The sequence below is a fragment of the Diabrotica undecimpunctata genome, chromosome 7, assembly GCF_040954645.1.
Source record: "Diabrotica undecimpunctata isolate CICGRU chromosome 7, icDiaUnde3, whole genome shotgun sequence".
Lineage (NCBI taxonomy): Eukaryota > Metazoa > Arthropoda > Insecta > Coleoptera > Chrysomelidae > Diabrotica > Diabrotica undecimpunctata.
The window spans coordinates 14,138,829-14,158,655 of record NC_092809.1 but is presented as its reverse complement, the minus strand read 5'-3'; the positions used below and the strand labels follow the sequence as shown (position 1 = coordinate 14,158,655).

At 33.1% G+C, this 19,827-nt stretch overlaps 1 protein-coding gene across 3 annotated transcripts in view; it reads left to right on the top strand.

Moving 5' to 3' along the window:
• LOC140445000 (rutC family protein UK114-like) overlaps nt 1-19,827 on the top strand; it is a 43,834-nt gene that overhangs the window by 11,977 nt on the left and 12,030 nt on the right. The window contains exons 1-2 of one of the 3 annotated variants that reach the window (XM_072536771.1): nt 285-444; nt 16,315-16,544. In XM_072536771.1, the coding sequence (XP_072392872.1) occupies nt 380-444; nt 16,315-16,544 (295 nt within the window). In that variant the 5' untranslated portion in view covers nt 285-379. Of the gene's footprint in view, nt 1-284; nt 445-10,946; nt 11,216-16,314; nt 16,545-19,827 lie in introns of those variants that run through there. The other 2 variants (XM_072536769.1, XM_072536770.1) reach the window with 2 other exon arrangements.

The following is a 19,827-nucleotide window of genomic DNA, read 5'->3' as shown; positions in this document are numbered from 1 at the left end:
TAGCTTATCGAACAAAGAAATAAGAGAAATAAATTATTATTATTCCATAGATACGAAGTATTAGGTGAATAAACTAGCGAAACTTATTTATTCTAAATAGGAAAATATTTATGAAGAGTATTGATTCTGATTTCTAACAGCAAATAATTATTAGTGATTATACATGAGAACTTTTCATAATTGTAAATAACATATACCAGGTGACTAAAAACTATATAGAAATACATAGATACTTTAATTATCTTACATGTGAGTAGGTAGGTACATTACAAGATTGCTGCAGCAAAAAATATTTATACGTTCTTCAGTGTTCGTTTTAAAATACCTACCTGTTTTATTACTATTTTCTGTTAGTGGTTTTCGTTTTTATCGAACAACTATGTCACAATTTGGACGTAATGTAATTAAAACTTCAAAAAATGCTCCTCTTCCTCCATATATTAGGTGAGTACTTATGTCGACGTCGACTCCTAATTTTAACAGCAATGTTGGATAAAACAGTACATCATAGCTATTTTAATTATTATTAATAATTGCACTATCTATTTGTTAGGCAACCCACATTACAATTTGTTGTAAATCTTGCGACCATATCTATATTACCATATTGCAGCTATATTTAGTGGCATTTAATTAAAAGCTATTAGTTAGGTATATTTTATTATGATATGTATACCAGGATATTATATAATGCTAGGTAGTTATTCGGACCTAATAATCTACTTTATATTTGTTGCATGTCGTGAATAAAATGGAAAATTCGTTTTCACCATCTGAACTTTTGACGCTGGTTGATAACTGTGTAGTTACTGCTGTTAGTGCAGTGAGTAACTGAAAAAGATTTGCTCAAAAATTTGATCTATAGTTTTTGCTCGCTACATACTAGTTGGGTAAGCTATAATAAACAAATATTGCTGTTTTCCTAAATCTTGTGAGTGATGTCGAAATTAAAGATCCTAATAGTATCACGTGTAGAACATATGAAAAGAAAACAACGAACATTGATCATGAAGAATACCATTACGGCTCATCGATAAATTTCTTACAGTAAAACTACTGGAACGGAGAGAGTTTTGTAGAAAACAAGAAATTATGTTGATGGACACTTAAAAAAGTAAAAATATACAGGTGTTTCTTTAAAAATAAAGGTAATGCCCTATGCTAGGTTCGAACGAAAATTTACTTTAAATTAAAAAGTAATTGAAACAAAAGTTCTTACTTTTACACAGAATCAGATTAGTTTTTGAAAAAGTTGGTTATTTTCTGTTGCTTTCCACAAGGCACACGTTTTTTTGAAGCCATGTCTCTCATCCTTTTTAAGAGCAATCACATCACTTGCACAAGTATCTTTTGACTTTAAATGTAGCACTGCAGAGCCTCGAACGACTTGAATGCTTCGGATTTGCTCATTGCGACCGGTTTTTTGTCAGTTCTTTCATCCCCTTCTTTGTCTGAGTTTTCATCATCATTCTTGCACATGTACAATATATCGTCGTCTATTAATTCGTTCTGTTCATCTGAACTCAACCAATTGTTAACCAGTTCAGCAATCTCTTCTTCGTTGAAAGTTTTATTGGTACCTTCCTCTGGTTTCTCTCCTTCCTCCATGACCTTACCATTGTTATTGGTTTTCTGTCATCCTATGCTTGGGCCACCCACATCACCACATCCAACATGTCCACTTTTTTAGAGTCTCTGTAACGTGTTCTCCTTCATCCATTCCAGCAAACAACGCCGTCGGCAACTTTCGTCGATAGACACGTTTCATATATTCTATAAAACCTTGGTCCATAGACTGACAAAGGGAGCAAAAAAGACACTTTATTTCGCTATCTTTTAGTTTTTCTGGATCGGGATGAGAGGGTGCGTTGTCCAATAGCCTTTCTCGGTAGATTATTTTTTGCTAAAGGTTTTACGAACTTTGGTACAAATTAATTGATTGTGAAACTACTCTTTGAATAGAAGACTGTTCATCTAAGCACTCTTTTGATGACGATACCAAACTGGCAGGGAAGAAAAGTCTCTAAAGTTTTTGAAAGCCCTAGGTCTTTTTGACTTTCCGATAAATCCTAGAGGAAGTTTGTGAGATCCTGTAGCGTTGTTGCAGACTAAAATTGTCAACCTTCCCTTTTTCTTCTTGAATCCTGGTGCACTGTCTTCCTGTTTTGAGGCCAGAGTGTAGGTCGGCAGCATTGTATAATTAAAAACTGTTTCGTCACAATTGTAAAGCTGATCTCTGGTAGTTTCTTCTTCTTCTAGTAAGCTGTGCAAGGTCTTTTTGAAGACTTCGACAACTTCTGGTTCAGCAGACAGTTTCTCACCACATATCTGTAGTTTTCGCACACCATACCGATTTTTTCAACTTTCCAACCATCTTTCACTTGCCTTGAAATCATTATCACCTAAAATTTCTTTGTTGAAGTGAAAGGATTTTTTTTTTAAACTTAGGCTCTAAGGTTGGTAACCCCTGCTCCCTCCTTTGGGCGAACCAAAGATACAAACACTCATTGATATGGTTGTAAGGGGCTTTTTTCATCATTTTCAGTTTCTTTATCCCAGTTCCCCTTTATTCCTAGTCACTCACAGTGCTAGTCCCTACTCCCATCTCAACAGTAATCTTCTTAGCAGTTTCACCAGTATCTAGCCTCTTCAAAGCACGAAACTGCTCTTTCATTGTTACAACATTTTTCTTCCTTTTCTCGGCCATATCACCACGAAAACGATGGACAAACAACGAACAAACAACGATCACAATGTCAAGCAGGTATAAATCTGAAAAATTTCACGCCAAACAAATGCTAATGAGCAAACAAAAACTGAGAACTGAGACACCTGAGACTGAGAGCAAACATAGACGCACAGCCAGGACATATAGAAAGGGCGGAAGAAAGTCAAACCGGGCGGGAGAGTCAACTCAAGGTCACATACCCCGCTAGAAATACACCCATGCGTAGAGAGAACTAAGGCGCGAAGCCGTTCATATCTTCTTTCGCCCTTCGCACAGTTCGGGATGTGACATGTCCAGATGTGGCAGGTTATATTGTACTGTACCTATAGAATAAAGAAAATCTTAACTTACTCTAACTCCTCTTTAGAACGGATTAACTGCATTCCAAAAAATAGCAAAACCTAATCTAACCTTGTAAGAAAATGTACGGCATCATCTTATCGGAGTAATATTCAATCGAGTTCCCTGTAACACTTCAGGGAGAAGATTTGTATTTGTGTATTTTGCATTATTCTAAAGTAATTCACCATAATCTGAAAATAAATTTGGTTATTATTAAATAAGATCTAGTTCGACCAACACCTTTGGAAGTGTGTATATTTCTATACAATTAAATGCAGTTAGACATTCAATTCATTTACTTTTCATACACAATCCTGGTGTGATAAAAATTATGCTACATAATAAATGATTGTTAATTTTTTCTATGTAATTGTTTTTTTATATTTGCAAAAAAATAAATGTTCTGCATTCATCATGAATTTACAATTTAAAAAGTGTTGAGTGAGATGTATTAGGAAATGAAAATGTTATCATATTTAAATAAACAGAAGATATAGATTCATCTCATCAAAATTGCTAGTCACTTCTCTTGAAGGCCAATTATTAAAATCATAAATATAATTTCTTTATCGTTTATAGACACAATATGGTTTACATAATTGTAGAATGTGGTTTTTAATGCTTTTTTACAAGCTTCGTGTTGTAATATATTTACACCATATTTATAAAAAAGATAGATAGATCGATATAGGGAAGCTGAGGGCCTAAAACACTGCAAATCTTACAGATCTTTTGTGCTTTCCTTTATCAGCTCCTCATCTAGCTCGACCGTCTCAATGAGATTCCAGTCTCAACAGTGTTCTATGTATATAGCCTGATGATTCCGTCTTTCCTCTCGTAGTTCTAGATACTGCAGCTTTGCAACGAATTCACACGTTCAACCTGGTCTTCTCATTCTCTAGATACAACAGTTAAAAAGCCTCTTTTGTCGAAATCAATTGACTCAAATGATTTTTGAACTTACAGAGTTAACATTCATACTATTATCATAATATCTTTTCAGCTGTGGCTTAGTAGTCTGCTGTAAATTTTCTTCTATTCTAAACTTGTTATAAGTGATGCTCCTTCACGGGCTTCACGACTTCACGTACAGTTAATCGGGCTTTTTGTTGCCTCAGTAATCCCTATGCCTTTGGTATCTAGCCTAGTGTCAACTTCGACTGTCTACTTCCAACCCGAATAAAGACATTCTCTTAGTCCCACATAAGCTTTAAATCAACCTGTTTAGAATTGAGTATTTTTAGGACTGTTGAGGGTCGAGTAAGTCACGTCACAATTGTATTTTTATCTATTTGCCGGTCAATTAGATTCGTAGCCTTAATTATTGTGTCTTTATCACAGAGCGTTTGGATTGCATGAAATTTTGGTCTTTTTCAATCAAACTCTTTACCCGTGCCTTGGAAACACCTGAAAACTGTACCTGTTCGTCTGCCAATAAGTCTACCTCCTCAGCGAAGGCGACTCTGACGATTTTCCTTTTCTCCAGCCTTACGACGTCAGTAGCAGTGCCTTAAATCCCCTATTTCTAACTCAGTCGTGGTCTTAATATTAATTTTCTTAAGCACTTCAATCAAGTGCTGGTTTACAAGAGCAACAAGTAAAATAACGGATCCACTCGAGCTCGGGACTCCCTCCCTAAGAAATGAATTACTTAAAGGTGAGCAGCCTTTAGTAAACTGTGAGACACACTTAGGGCAAACATACCAATTAGCCTCAAAAGAAAAGTATTTGACCAATGCGTATTACCGATCATGACTTATGGGGTGGAAACTATGACTCTAACCAAGACAACGACTTCGAAATTGAGAAAGGCACATATACGAATGGAACGGTCTATACTGGAAGTGACATTGCGGGACCGAATAAGAAACGAAAATCTGCGAAGAAGGACGACATCAGGTGTATTACAAAAAATTGGCAACAGAGAACACAAAATCGTATAGAATAAAGGAGTTTATTTTGGCGAATTAGAAGAACTATATGTTTTGCACAATTTTTGGAGTACTATATTCTCTATTCGATTCACGTAGGAAACAGCCTATTATATGTTTTACAGTTTTTTTGTGTATTATAAACGATGTATTATAAAAAGATGTTCCTGGATTGGTTTGCAGCTCTGCGGCATTTTGCTACACCGATTTTCATTGTATCCCCATCTGTAGCTTCCATTTGCTCTGGTCAGATGTGCTGCCCACTGTAGGCATTTAATTTTTGTTGAAGTAACTACAACTTTCAGCTATTTCATAAGATAGCTTAACGCGGGTTGACACGATCCAAGAAAGCTTGGATTCCAACTTGGACCAAGTGGACTTGTACCAAGTTGGTTGCCACGGTTAAATGACAAATAACCATTGTAAAGATAGCGGAAGTGATTGTGGAAGATATTCTAGGGGTTGATGATATGTTGATACATCAGCTTGAATTCCAGAAAAAAGGAATAAAAAAGAAAAAATGCCGCACTTCTAGGATCCCTATTTTTATATTCCTTTATCCGTACATTCCATAATTCTTCCTCAGCTTCGTATAACTCCATGAATCTAACACTCTCCCTTTCAGACCATTTTCTTTTTGTGTTTATTTCTCGTTATCGATTTTTCGACACCGACACCATTTTAATTTTACAATGTACACATGTATCAACAGAACCTGTTGATACATGTGTACTTGGATAAACAGGTGACATGATCAAAGTAGGTTCCAAGTGATGCGAGACTACATTATAACGCACAGCCTAGGTTTGGCGTGATTGGTTGGTGGGTGAGTACAATTTAAAAATTGGCGGGTTTTATGTTTATTAAAATGACAATTGAGGTATTGTGACACAGTATATCGCTACAGAATTTATTAGAAATATACAGAGTAGCAATATACTGTGGTATTGGTACAAAGCGGATGATATTCACATTTTAGGATTAAGCTGGCTATTACAGTTTTATTAGAAATGTAATTATTTTTTCTTTTGAGATTATGTAGGTAAAATTAAATTCTGACTTGTGTTTTTTTTTTATTTTGATATGCTAGTGATGCTTTTTTTTTATTAGATATATAGATATTGTTTTAATTTTTTTATTAGGTAATTTTTTTTATTAAGATTTAGAGGTTCTTCTTATTATTTTTATTTCTAGAACATTTATTAACATTAATATTCTCGTTAGCTTTCTCTATGTGGGATCGGCTTCTCTAATTATTTTCCTGTAAACTTTTCTGTTCTCTTCCAGGGACTAAGTACCTCTCCGCTTTTTCTCTGAGATTATGGTTTTTCAGAAACATGCAGTTTCTGTTCATCCCCCTTTTTACTGCCCTACATTCAGTACCATACATCATAGCTGGTCTAAAAGCAGTCCTATACAATTACCTTATAGTTTTCTTGGTACCTTTTTTATCACACATCATTCAATTTGCCTCTTTCCTTTACCTTTAATTGAAGTATGATAAATAAAACGGTAATACCGATCCTAAAAGCCGAAAATTATCATCTTTTGTGAGTTCTTGTCTATTCAAGCCAACTACTCTATCTGGACTTGAAATATCATCTTTAAAAGAATATTCTAAATATTTTGTTTGTATCCAACTTAATTTTAATCATTTTTCATTAAGGACCTGTCTCCGCTAATCTATACCAAGGAGGTTCAGTTGTTACCTAATCCAGCACAACTGAGAATAAATATGGGCGAAATCCGGATGAAGCCCTATTTTCACACAAAATTGGCCAGTTTCACCTACAATTGTATCGTTCTAACACTATAATAGTTATTCTAACTATATATAGTAGTTCTAACACTATTATAGTTGTTACTTGCTCATACTCCACTCACATATTCAGCCGGTACCCCTTTCCCACTAAATCTCTGCCACAGTAGGTTTCTGATAACTTCATCATGTGCTTTGTCAAGATTAATAATACTATGTGCAAGTCTATCTCTTTCACTCTAAATTGTTAAATTAGCTCTTTTATAATAAAAATTGCTGATATAGACCTGCCTCCTTGCATAAATCCAAATTGACATTTATCCATTTTCATTTTTTAGAACACTGAATTATGTTAGATTTCACCACAAATGTAGGATAATAAAAAGATATATTGTGAATCGAGTACTATGAAAAATTGTCATTGTCAACAAAATGAAGCAGAGGTTTACTGGAAATAACTATTGCAAACCAAATAAAACACTAAACAGCTATGTTTAAAATGTCTTTATTCTTTATTAAAAATCTGGGAAATCAAAGGGGGGGCCGTTATTGGTGCAATGGCGAAGGAAAATCCCTCTAAACCTCGCCTAGGGCCCAGTACATCTCGATTTAAAAATACAATTCTAATATAAAAACCTACAAATAATACAACGACATCATTATAACATCATTACTTAACACAGCTTTAAAATTCAGGCCTAAACTAAGCATTTATACATATATTTTATGAAATTTTACTACATATATTACTAATTGTCGCTGGATTTGACCCTCGGGAATGAGGGAAGGTGGTCCAGTCGCACTATTCATAGCTATGTTTGACCGGAGCATTTAGGGATCACGGTCCGTGGACATATAGGTTATATATGAACCCTAGCTAACGGGACAAATACCTTTATTAAAATACAATTAAATGTTTATTTCAAGTCAGAATCTGCAATAAAAGTTGATTAGTATTATAACTAAGAATCTGCAAAGAAAGGGGTTAGATATCTTAATACTAAGAATCTGAAAATAAAGTGTTAATTAGTCTTAGAACTAAGAATCTGTAAAAGAAGGTCGTTAGTTATGACACCTAAGACTAATTAATGCAAAAAGCAAAAAAAAGTAAAATTTGAAAAAAGTGAAAAGTCCCAATAATTTCGGGAAACAAAAGTTATTTAAAATTGTCAGATTTTCCTGAAAATGCGAAATTTGTGTCTGTCGTAGTGCCTCCGTGACTAATCAACAAAGACATGCAACAAAATATAAACAAATAAAAAGTTATTCACAACTTTCGTATTACAAATTTCCTAAGTCGAAAAAGACCTGAAAAGTAAAAATAATCTCAAGTTATTTTTGTAGTAAAAATGTTTCAAAGTCCCAAAACAGTATATAAATATCAGAAAAATAATCTAAGTTATTTTTAACCTGAAAAAGAAATAAAATATTCGAAATATTTTCGAAGTTCCTAAAAGAGAAAATAATGTTAGCAAAATAAGTTATTTTCGGGCTGAAAATATTTCAGAGTCCCAAAAGATAAAATAAATATAAAATTATTATAATTTTTCTAAGTTAAATTAATAACCTAAGAGAGATACCTCAATTGTCATTTTAATAAACATGAAACCCGCCAATTTTTAAATTGGGACCCACCCACCAACCAATCACGCCAAACCTAGGCTGTGCATTATAATGTAGTCTAGTGATGCGCGCGCAACGTCCAAGCAGATTTTAACCAAGTACACTTGGATCGTGTCAACCCGCCTTTAATCTTGCTAAGGAAATACAGTCCATCTAATTTACTTACCGTTGCACGTCATTATCATTGACAGAGATCGAAGTTGACATAGATGCCAAAGTATAAAAAATCCATTTTAAATCAAATAAGTCACAATTATTGCAAAAGTGGATTATACAAACAAAACAAGAGTTAAAAAATAATCTTTTTGAAAACAATTTGAGCCGCTTGTATGCGTCATATAAAGATGTAAAATGGAATACTTAAACAAAAACAACACTTTTTTCATTACTTATTAACATTAGTCAACACCGCAACTGTCAAATAAGTGTTACCAATTTATGTCAAAATATCACCTTCGTTCGATTACAGTTACAGTGTGTTCCGAACAACTGTTCTTCATAAAAACGCTTTATAATTCATTTATACAAATTAAATGAAACATATTATTGTGTATTTCTTTAAGATAACATTAATAGAAATCTTGAAATATTATTTCTACGCGTATATAATAAAATATGTCTAGTGACTGTAATGCCAATGTACTCGGCAAAGTGATTCTAAAAAAGAACATACCTACCGCCTAAATATTTCGTGTTGGTATTATGTAACCTCACGGACTATGACGCGGATGACGTGCAACGGTAAGTAAATTAGATGAAGTATGTTTAATATTCATTTTATCGACTAAATCTATAATGCATCGAAAATCATATATCAAAAAAATGCTAAACGGAAATTGTGCGAAAATCGGAAACGGAACAGTGTAACCTACTGGAAAAATATTCCATGCCAAAAGAAAGCAAAAAAGTTACTAGAACATTTTGCTCGCCATGCAAAAATACTCTCTAGACAACTGAATAACCACGAATGAAAACTTCAGACAAATAAATGACAACGCCAGAAATACCTAAAACATCTCGAAAAGCAGTATCTTCTTCTTCTTAAAGTGCCCTCTCCTCAACGGAGGTTGGCTACTACAATTTTAAAATCTTCTCTATCTTCAGCTGTTCTTATTAGCTGTTCAAAATTTAGCCCTGTCCATTGTCGGATGTTTCTGAGCCACGATAGTATTTTCCTTCCTAGGCCTCTCTTTCCCTCGATTTTTCCTTTCACTATAAGTTGGGCATATTGGTACTTATTATTTCTCAGTATGTGGCCTAGGTATGATGTTTTTCTAACTTTTACTGTGTTAAAAAGTTCTCTTTCCTTGCCTATTCTATGCAGCACTTCTTCGTTTGAGGTATGCGATGTCCATGAAATTTTGAGCATCTCCGGTAGATCCACATTTCAAAGGCCTCCAATTTATTTACGGTTGATGTTTTTAGGGTCCACGTTTCAACTGCATATAGAAGAGTCGATCAGACGTAGCATTTTGATAAACGTAGTCGAATTTCGAGTTTTATTCGAGAATCACAAAGCAGTTTTTTTATTTTTTCGAAAGATTTTCTGGCCTGTTCTATTCTCGATCTTATTTCTAGATCAGGATTTAGGCTGCTATCGATCCAACATCCCAGGTACTTAAATCTATTGACCTGTTCTAAAATGTGCCCATTTATTGTGCAAGGTTGAGGTACGTTTTGGTTTTTTCGGATTGATCACTTTGGTTTTTTTTAATGTTTATTTTCATACCAAATTGCTCACAGGTCGAGTTGGTCTTGTCGATGAGTCGTTGTAGACCTACGTCGGAATCCGCAATTAACGCTGTATTATCGGCGTATCTGATGCTGTTGATATTTACGCCATTCACCTTGACTCCATCCTTGGAATCCTCCAATGCTTCTTTAAATAGAAACTCGGAGTAAAGATTAAACAGCAGAGTGTCTTACTCGATCAAATGCTATCAAATGCTTTTTCGAAGTCTATAAAGCATATAAATATATCTTTCTGTTGGTCGTAGCATTTTTGGGCGAGAACTAGTAAACTGAACAGGGCTTCTCTCGTTCCCATGCCGGCTCTGAATCCAAACTGATCGTCTCCGATGATTGTTTCGCACTTTCTATAGATACGATTATGTACGATTTTTAGTAGGACTTTTACTGCATGACTCATAAGGCTTATCAGACGGAAAGCAGTATAGGTTTTCTTAAAAGTCTAGATCTTTTGGACTAAAAAATAGTTGTAGAAGTAGAGTATATATATTTACTCTACAACTATGTTTTATAGGTTGTTGTATAGGTTGTAATGTGAAAAGGTCCAAACAGGAACAAACCATCTCTTTGATATCTCCAGTCTACAAATATGGTTAAGTTGATAGTTAGTTATTAATACTTCATATATAATGTATAATACTTTATACTAATACATAATACGAATAAACTCTAATGAATCAATCAATAAAAATATCAAAAATCCTTTAATACCCGCACACTATAAAAAGCACACTTGTGCCCGCACGGAAAAGTTCGTAACTAAGTAATCAAATCAAAATATTAGTATGACATAAAATTAATTTAGTGACAGTCACGCTGCTTATGCATATGGTGCTATAACAAAGTATTCAATATAATATTTCAACAATAACATTTCAACTTTATGTAACGCGAACTTTGACCATGAATTTTTTGTAAAATATTATAAGATAAAAATGAAGTAGGCAACAGTTAGCTATTTAGTAAGATAGGACTGTGTAAGTGTAACTTATTATTGATTAAGAATTCTTTGAAAATGGCCAATCTCATTAGGAAAATTGTGTTATCTACTAAAGCACCTGCCCCTGTTGTACCAGTATACAGGTATGTAAATATCAACTTTTTCTAGAGTACTATATATAAACAAGCATGGTAAATATATATGTAAATTTATAAATTTTGTTCGGTTCATTAAGTGCTTTTCAAACATACTGTTTTAATATTTTACGTATGGTAAATATTGACTATAAGATTTCATAAATTGTGTGAATATCTCTCTTAATTTTCTTTATGTGATTTTCTTGTTCTTTTTCGTCTATATAACTTCTACATCGTTTGCACGTTTGCTTCGCTGAGATTGTTAATGTTTTTAACTTGTTAATTTTTTTCTAACTAATTCAGAGGTTTAACACTGGTGCCAGTAGATATTTTTGATAACATTTTAATCTCGGTCGTTAAGTCTTACCTACAGCAGAATTTAATACTTTATCGTGATTGATCGGTTAAAGACTTTTTCGAAGTTGATAAAATAAATGAAGACAAATCTGTTAAGGCAGCGGTCGGGGAACATTTTTAATCATTACCCCAAAATATTTTTGTGTAAGTTGATATTACCCCATGGCGAAGAGCAAGAAAAAACGAAATCGCCTCTTTTTAGCATCTTTCATGTTATAGCCCCCATGATAATTTTGAAAAAAAAAACAATAATTAAAAATTTAATTTAAACATCATTTATTCAATTTATCAATGTAATACCTAGTAATCCATAACTTTCACCCGAACAGAAAATATAAGTAAATGATAATTTCTTGTTATTTTGTCATACAAGAAAAATATCATATGAATTACAAAATAACGAGAAATTATCATTTGCTTATATTTTCTGTGGGGGCGAATTTTCATGGGAGAGGTTTCATGTTCGATACAATTGCTTCAAAATTTGGACTTGGTGTAAGAGCGATTTGAACACAGTCTTTAGCGTTTAATCGATTTCTGTTCTTTGTTTTTATGTTCATTAGAGTGGAAAAGCCTTGTTCGCACAAATATGTTGTTCCAAATGGCAACAATTTTTTAACCGCATCTTCATGTACAATTTTGAAAGCCTTTGCAGCTTTTGACATCCAAAAAGATAACAGATTTGGTTTACTCTCAAATTGAATATTAGATCGAAGTTCAAGAATTGCTTCTGCTAAACCTGAAGGTTCTTCTGGTATCATAGCAATTTCACATGTAAAAGGATCTGCAATGCAACTGAGAGTAAGTGTATCAAGATCTGGAAAGTAATCTAAAAACCGCTTTCTGAGTTTGATAAGATGTCTTACAATTGTATCCTTGATGTCAGCAAAAGTAATATTTTCGCAATCTTCCAAAAACAAAGCTAACCTTGGAAAAGTAGCTGTCTTGTTCGGTTCTACTTTCTGTCTCCAATATTGCAGCTTTAACCCAAACGCTGACACTATTTCTCTCGCTGAAATGATATTAATATTCTTTCCTTGCATTTCTTTGTTTAATATATTTATACTCTCAAAAATGCCCGCTAAATATGCGAGATATGCAACCCAGGAAGAGTTTTTAATTTATCTGCGAGAATATTTTTTTAATCAACCATAAAAATTTCGACTTCAGTTTTGAGAGTCCATACTCGATTTAGTACATTTCCGCGAGAAAGCCACCTTACTTCTGTATAATAAAGTAGGTCCGTATATTCAGCTTCACCGTCCTGACATAATTCACGAAATAGCTGCGTGTTTAGTGCATGTCCCTTGATAAAATTTACAATCTTGATGACATCATGCATGACAGCTTCCAGTGTAGGTTCTAAATATTTGACCATAAGGGCCTGGCGATGGATCATACAGTGAGTAACTTCAATATTTGGGTTATTTTTTTTACAAAAGCCGAAAAACCATTAATATGATCCAGCATAGCTGGAGTTCCATGCAAAGATTAAGAAATACAGTTTTCCCATTTTAAACTTTGCGCATTGAAATATTCATTTACTTTATTGTAGACATTAAATCCACGGGATCTCAACTCGAGAGGAGAACAAAACAGCAATTCCTCTTCAAAATTATCTACACCTATGTAGCGAACATATACCATTAGCTGTGAATTGCTACGAAAATCAGTTGTCTCATCAAGCTGAATAGCAAAATATTTAGCCTGTTTAATACGAAAATAACCTGTTCCTTTACATTTTCTGTTAATATAGAAATTTGTTCTTTCACAATTTTCGCAGACAAGGGCACTGAATTCAGTTTCTTTGCTTCTTTTTGATCACACATAATCTCTGCCATTTTTACAGCAGCTGGTTTAACCAAATCTTCACCAATAGTGTATGGTTTCTTATTTCGTGCAATCAATCAGGCTACTTCAGAGCTAGCCCTTGATGCTGGACGCCGATCAAATGTACCAAACAAGTTGCTATTCAATATTTGTCTTTTAACAGGTATTTCTAAATTTGCAAAGTATTCTCGCGGTTTGGAAGACAGGTGTGAATGCAAATTATCTAAATTGTAAATGTTTCTTCAATTGACTTTTTTTGAAAGATTCTGAAGTTAGTACCTTCACACATACAACACACTCTGGTTTCATTGTACCATTGTCTTCTATTTATGTAAAGCCGTAATTATTAAGGAATTCGTCTTGGTATGTTCTTTTTCTATTTGCTGCCATCTTAAGGGAGACAGAAAATAATAGTTGTAAAATACTTTAATTAAATTTTTAAATTGTAGCTTACCTTGATCGATATATTGATAAAATGGTGATCTTGTCAGCAACTAATTAGTAAAAACTCGCTCTCTGACAAATGTATTTGTATCTTGACGGCATAGCACGAACTGAGCAGGTAGTCGGGGCCGGGAGTCGGGACTGTGCTTTACTACGCAAAGATATAACTCGAGAACACTCTAGTGGTGGAGAGTAAGATGGCGTGGCCTGCATATGTCGCCAAATTGTTTAAGTTGAAAAAATACTAACAGGTTTATAAAATAGCAAATTAAGAATATATACTTTTTACTCACAAAAGTTTCATTTTTACCCCCAAAAATTTAATTTTTACCCCATTTGGGGTAATTTACCCTGGTTCCCCGACCGCTGTGTTAAGGTGTGGATTTGGAAAATAAACAGTCGTACTTTACTACTAATATAAGGCTTTATTACCTATAATATACATACTAATCAACTAACCTAACTTAAGCCTAATATCCATGCTTCTTATTGCAACTACTACTTGATACTCATTTACATTACTGTCTGTCATGTCAACCCATGATACTATGGGTGCGTTCCACTTACACTTACACCAATACATATACTGCGTATACAATATAAATGTATTACATTCTCAACACGTCTCCTTACATTTACATTGTATTTACATTAATTCAAATTTAATATAGGTACTTCGAAATTTTTCCAATTTATCTTGGCCCAAGGACTTCATAAAAATATCTGCAATATTATCATCAGAATCTACTTTAACCACACTCTCTACTTCGGTTTCCTTATAGGAATAGACAAAAGAGAATCAAAATAATCCACATATAGATTTCAATTAGAAATTATAAAAATCGTTTATTTTATCAAAAGGGAAATCGATATTCAATATTACCAATTTCATTTATTCTCCTATATTTATTATTTTATATAAACATTTACAAAAAAAAAAATCTTATTTCTTTTTGTCTCCAATTTTTTTTTAATCAGTAACTGTGAATCTCTCTACTTCTGCTTTACAGAATGCTCTCGATGTTTAATTTTCTTGATATAAAAATTTTTTATTTATCAATATTATTGTATCTTGAAAAAAAAAAGTCAACTACAATGATTTAAAATACACAAACTGATTGAAATTTGATGATTTTATAATAGTGAAATATGTAGTTCCATATGTCCTGTGGTATTTAACACGAACAACAATACATTCATATCATAACAAAAAACGACTGACCTTTGCTGATGATTCTACCATATCTTCACCCATAACAAGTTTCCTTACTTGCTGGTGTTGCGATCAAAGGAAAACTCGTCCACGTTTCCCCAGAATGTCTCTTCTCTTCTGCTAAATTTTATTCTCCTTTCTTTTTACTGCTTCGTACCGTACTCGTTCCGGCTCTCTCCTGATGCAATCATTCAACTTTTTGAATCACTTAACATAATACTGGATACTTTAGACTCAAGGATTTATATCATCTCTCGACTTGACCTATTACTCGTTCCACGATTTGTTTGATGATGCTTGTAACGTTTAACACAAACCGTCCTTTTCCTTTTTTAGTACACTGCACTCAAAACTGAACTTCTCCTTTCGATCGAACAAAACACACTGCCACATTCTCCCCATTCATTCTCCGACTTCCAAATCGTTTCCCCACAATTAATTTTCCATCCAATCAAAACCATCTTTCAATCATGTCGCATTATTTACCCAAAATTACCTCTCTCCTTAATCTAAACAAATTTTTAAATTTACGTATCTTTTTGTCTTTATGGAGTTCCAAGAAAGAAATAAAATTCCGTATCCTTATTCTATTTTATACAAATAATCAAATTCTTATCTATTTTTGAGAATCTTAATACAAAGGTAGATTTAAACTATCTACTATGTACCCTACGGGCTAATGCGTTTCCTACCCGCATATCTCGAAAACTTTGTCTCTCCTTTGTTTAACTAAAACATATTGTCCGTGGTTTTAATAAACATTTCGACGAACACTTTCTTAAACTATCAACCCTAATCGTCTCTAGTTGTTTGCTTGAAATACATTGTTCATGGGACTAGTAAACAATTCTGCGAAACACTATCTTAAAACTAGCTATAATTCTTTTTACAAATTTGCCATATACAGGGCGTTAAAAATGTATATGCTCGTGGTTAAGAAACATGAAATTTTTTATTTTAATTTAAATTTTAAATAGGAATATAGTTTTTTATTTCTCATGTCAAATAGGAATATAACAATATATATATATATATATATATATATATATATATATATATATAGTTTTGAGTTTCTTGAACCGTACTATATTTAATATAAAATTAGTTTTTCGTGGGTTTAGGTTCAATCAATTATATTACATGTGGAACTAGATTTTATTTTCCATAGAAATCAACGTTTCGGCAGGTTACAAATTAGTTTTACACAATTAATTATTTTTTCTTTAATATTATTTCTTTAATATTATTTAATTTTTTACAGTCAGGCCGTTTCCTTTAATAACATGCTCTTCCTTTCCGGTTCATTGGGAATTTCAAAAGATACAAATAAATTAGTCGATGGAGGAGCAGCATCCGAAGCTACACAAGCAATTGAAAACATTAAAAATATCTTAGAAGCTGGTAATTCCAATTTAAGTCAAGTTTTGAAAAGTACAATTTACCTGAAAGATATAAAGGATTATACTGCAGTTAATGAAGTCTACTTTAAATGTAAGTGATTGATCTTTTAATTGTATTTTGTTTATTCCGCAAAATCTACATGTTTTGAGTCCTCATTTGTCATTTAGTTCTGATATATATATATATATATATATATATATATATATATATATATATATATATATATATATATATATATAGATATATATATATATATATATATATATATATATATATATATATATATATATATATATATATATATATACATCATACTATCATTTTCGCATCGATACATTATGCTTTTACCATCAATTTAGCATCGACTTGCAAAGTAGCATCTGTATATCGACGCTACTTTACAAGACCTTAATAACTTTTTTCCTGTACTTGTTACAAGAATTTTAATCATCTCATTGATTAGAGTGTTGATACCGTGTTGATATTTTAAAATATCCGCTTTCTCTTTTTATCCCTTACTGAGTTATACAAGTTTATTCCAGAAAATGTTTGAGTCTAAAATGATGGTACAGTGAAAATATTATATATATTTAGTTCAGGGTTTTACCGTTTACTCGCTGCCATTATATACATGAAAATGTATATCCCACTTTCATTATCAATCATTTTAGCATCAGAAATTTGGCATCGCTGTTGAATATAATATTACCCACAATGAAATAGTAAATTTAAGAATATATATATATATATATATATATATTCTTTTCATCCACAAATCATTCTGGCATCATGGTTGGTTAAAAGTAACGGGATATGATATATTGCAACTACCTATGGTACCTTCGCTCCAATTGATCCAGTCGCGACGTACAGCCCCTCAAATGATAGGATTTAACCAATAAAATACAATAAGACAGAAAAATCAAATATAGCAGCATGTCAAAAAGGCCTTAATTATATATCTTCGTTTCTATAAGTCCAATCGTGACGTACAGTATCTCAAATGACAGGATTTAATGAATTGAAAACAATGAAATAAAAAAATTAAATACAGCAACATGTCAAAAGGGCCGTAGTCACGTATCTTCGGTCCTATTAGTCCAATCGTGACGTATAGTACCTCTAATGATAGGATTTAACATAGAGAATACAATGGGATACAAAAATCAAATACAGAACAATGTCAAAAGGGCCTTAGTTGTGTATCTTTAGTTCTATTAGTCCAATCATGACGTACAGTACCTCAAATGAAAGGATTTAACAAATAAAATACAATGAGGTATAAAAATTAAATAAAGTAGCATGTCAAAATGGCCTTAGTTATGTATCTTCGGTCCTATTAGTCCAATCGTGACGTACGATACCTCAAATGATAGAATTTAACTAATAGAATACAATGAGATAGAAATCAAATACAGCAAAATATTAAAAGGGCCTTAGTTACGTATCTTCGTTTTTATTAGCCCAATCGTGACGTACAGTACCTCAAATGATAGGATTTAACCAATCGAATACAATAAGATAGAAAAATAAAATACCTCAGTTTATCAAAAGGGCCTTAGTTATGTATCTGCGGTCCTATTAGTCCAATCGTGACGTACAGTACCTCAAATGGTAACATTTAACCAATAGAATACTACGACGTAGAAATCAAATACATCAACACGTCAAAAGGACCTTAGGTATATATCTTTGCTCCTATATATGCTATGTCAAAAGACCCTTAGTTGCGTATCTCAGGTCCTATAGGTCTAATCAGGATATATGGAGCCTAAAATGATAGGATTTAACGAAGATAATACGATAGTGGAGAGAAATTCAACATGGCTGCATCTAATAACACCTTAAACTGGCAGCAATAAAACGAATTTACGCACAGAGTTATGTGGCATATTACGTGACAGAATTTATCAAATACCGTACGATTACGTCATACATCTCTTTGCATACGTCCACTTTTAGTTAACTACTTAGTATGTATTCAGTACTTAGCTTTACGGTGTTAAGGCATGGACTCTTAAACAGAAGAATGTTACAAATCTTGAAAGCTTTGAGATGTGGTGCTACTGCCGTATACTAAAAATAAGTTGAGTGGATAAAATTACAAATGAAGGGGTAATACGTAGAATACATAACGATCCAGAAGTTATACTGAATATAAAAAAGAGAAAACTTAAACACTTTGGCCACCTGATGAGTTAGTGATGAGTGAATTATTCAAAACAGCAGTAAATAAAATTAAAATCGCCCTAAGGATATCCAATCTCCGATAGGAGAGGCACTCAAAGAAGAAAATATGAAAGACTCGAAAAATCTCCAACGTTCACTGTTAAACATATTCCTCCCGTTCACTGCACACATTTACTGCTCCTTGACGCTGTGACGAGAATGAGATAGGATTTAACAAATAAAATGACAGAAAACTAAACAAGACAGTGTGTCAAACGTGGAATGCGTCGTAGAACGTGAAATAGCGTCAAATTATATGATGGCCATAGACGTTTCTTTAATACCCAGCAAACGACTCGCTTTGTAAAGTTACATAGGCGGGATCTGTGCGAGAAAAAGTCGATCATTTGTTTTATAATCCAAAGGGGACCATAAAATATTCAACGTTAAAATGTTACATAATGTAACGTTATGACAAATCTTTTTTCTCCCGCACGGGTGCATGCCTATGTACCTATGCAAGGGGAGTCGTGCATAACCTTTAAGTTGATCGTAATACATAACTGCAACAACAAGTATGTTGACGGTTTGGGTTAGTATATACAGTGCATTCCGTACGTTTTTTAAACATGATTAGGAAACTGTTGACTGGAGGCTATTAAAGAAGTTCTTAAAATTTTTGCGGGTCACCCCCTTTTCTGTAAATGGAGTGAATATTGTTATCCGTTTAATTTTTTCCCCAGTTGAATAATTCCTGCTGGTATTTGGTCTAAGCTTACTTCTTTTCCCCATTTAAGCTGTTTCATAGCTAATTCTACTTCCTCTTTATAGTACCCTGTTCACCTGACAATTTCGGACTATTTCATCTCTTATAACATAAAACAGTTGTTTCAGATATCTTTATCGCGTTACCTTTTTTATGCATGAATATGCTGCCGTTTTCATCTTTTACTATTTCATATGGAGCTACACGATTAACAATTCCAAATCAAGAAAACACAAGTAACACTCCGAATTATATTATACAACTAATAGTCGAAAAATGAAGAGCAAGAGTTAGATGACCAAGAAGCCGAAATCTTAATGACGAACACAAATATAATCGACTAATCAGACAATTAAGATCAGCCCTACATGACGCACGCAATGCCACATTTGAACACTACATTAGTACATTGTCTAAAGAAGATCATTCAGTATGGAT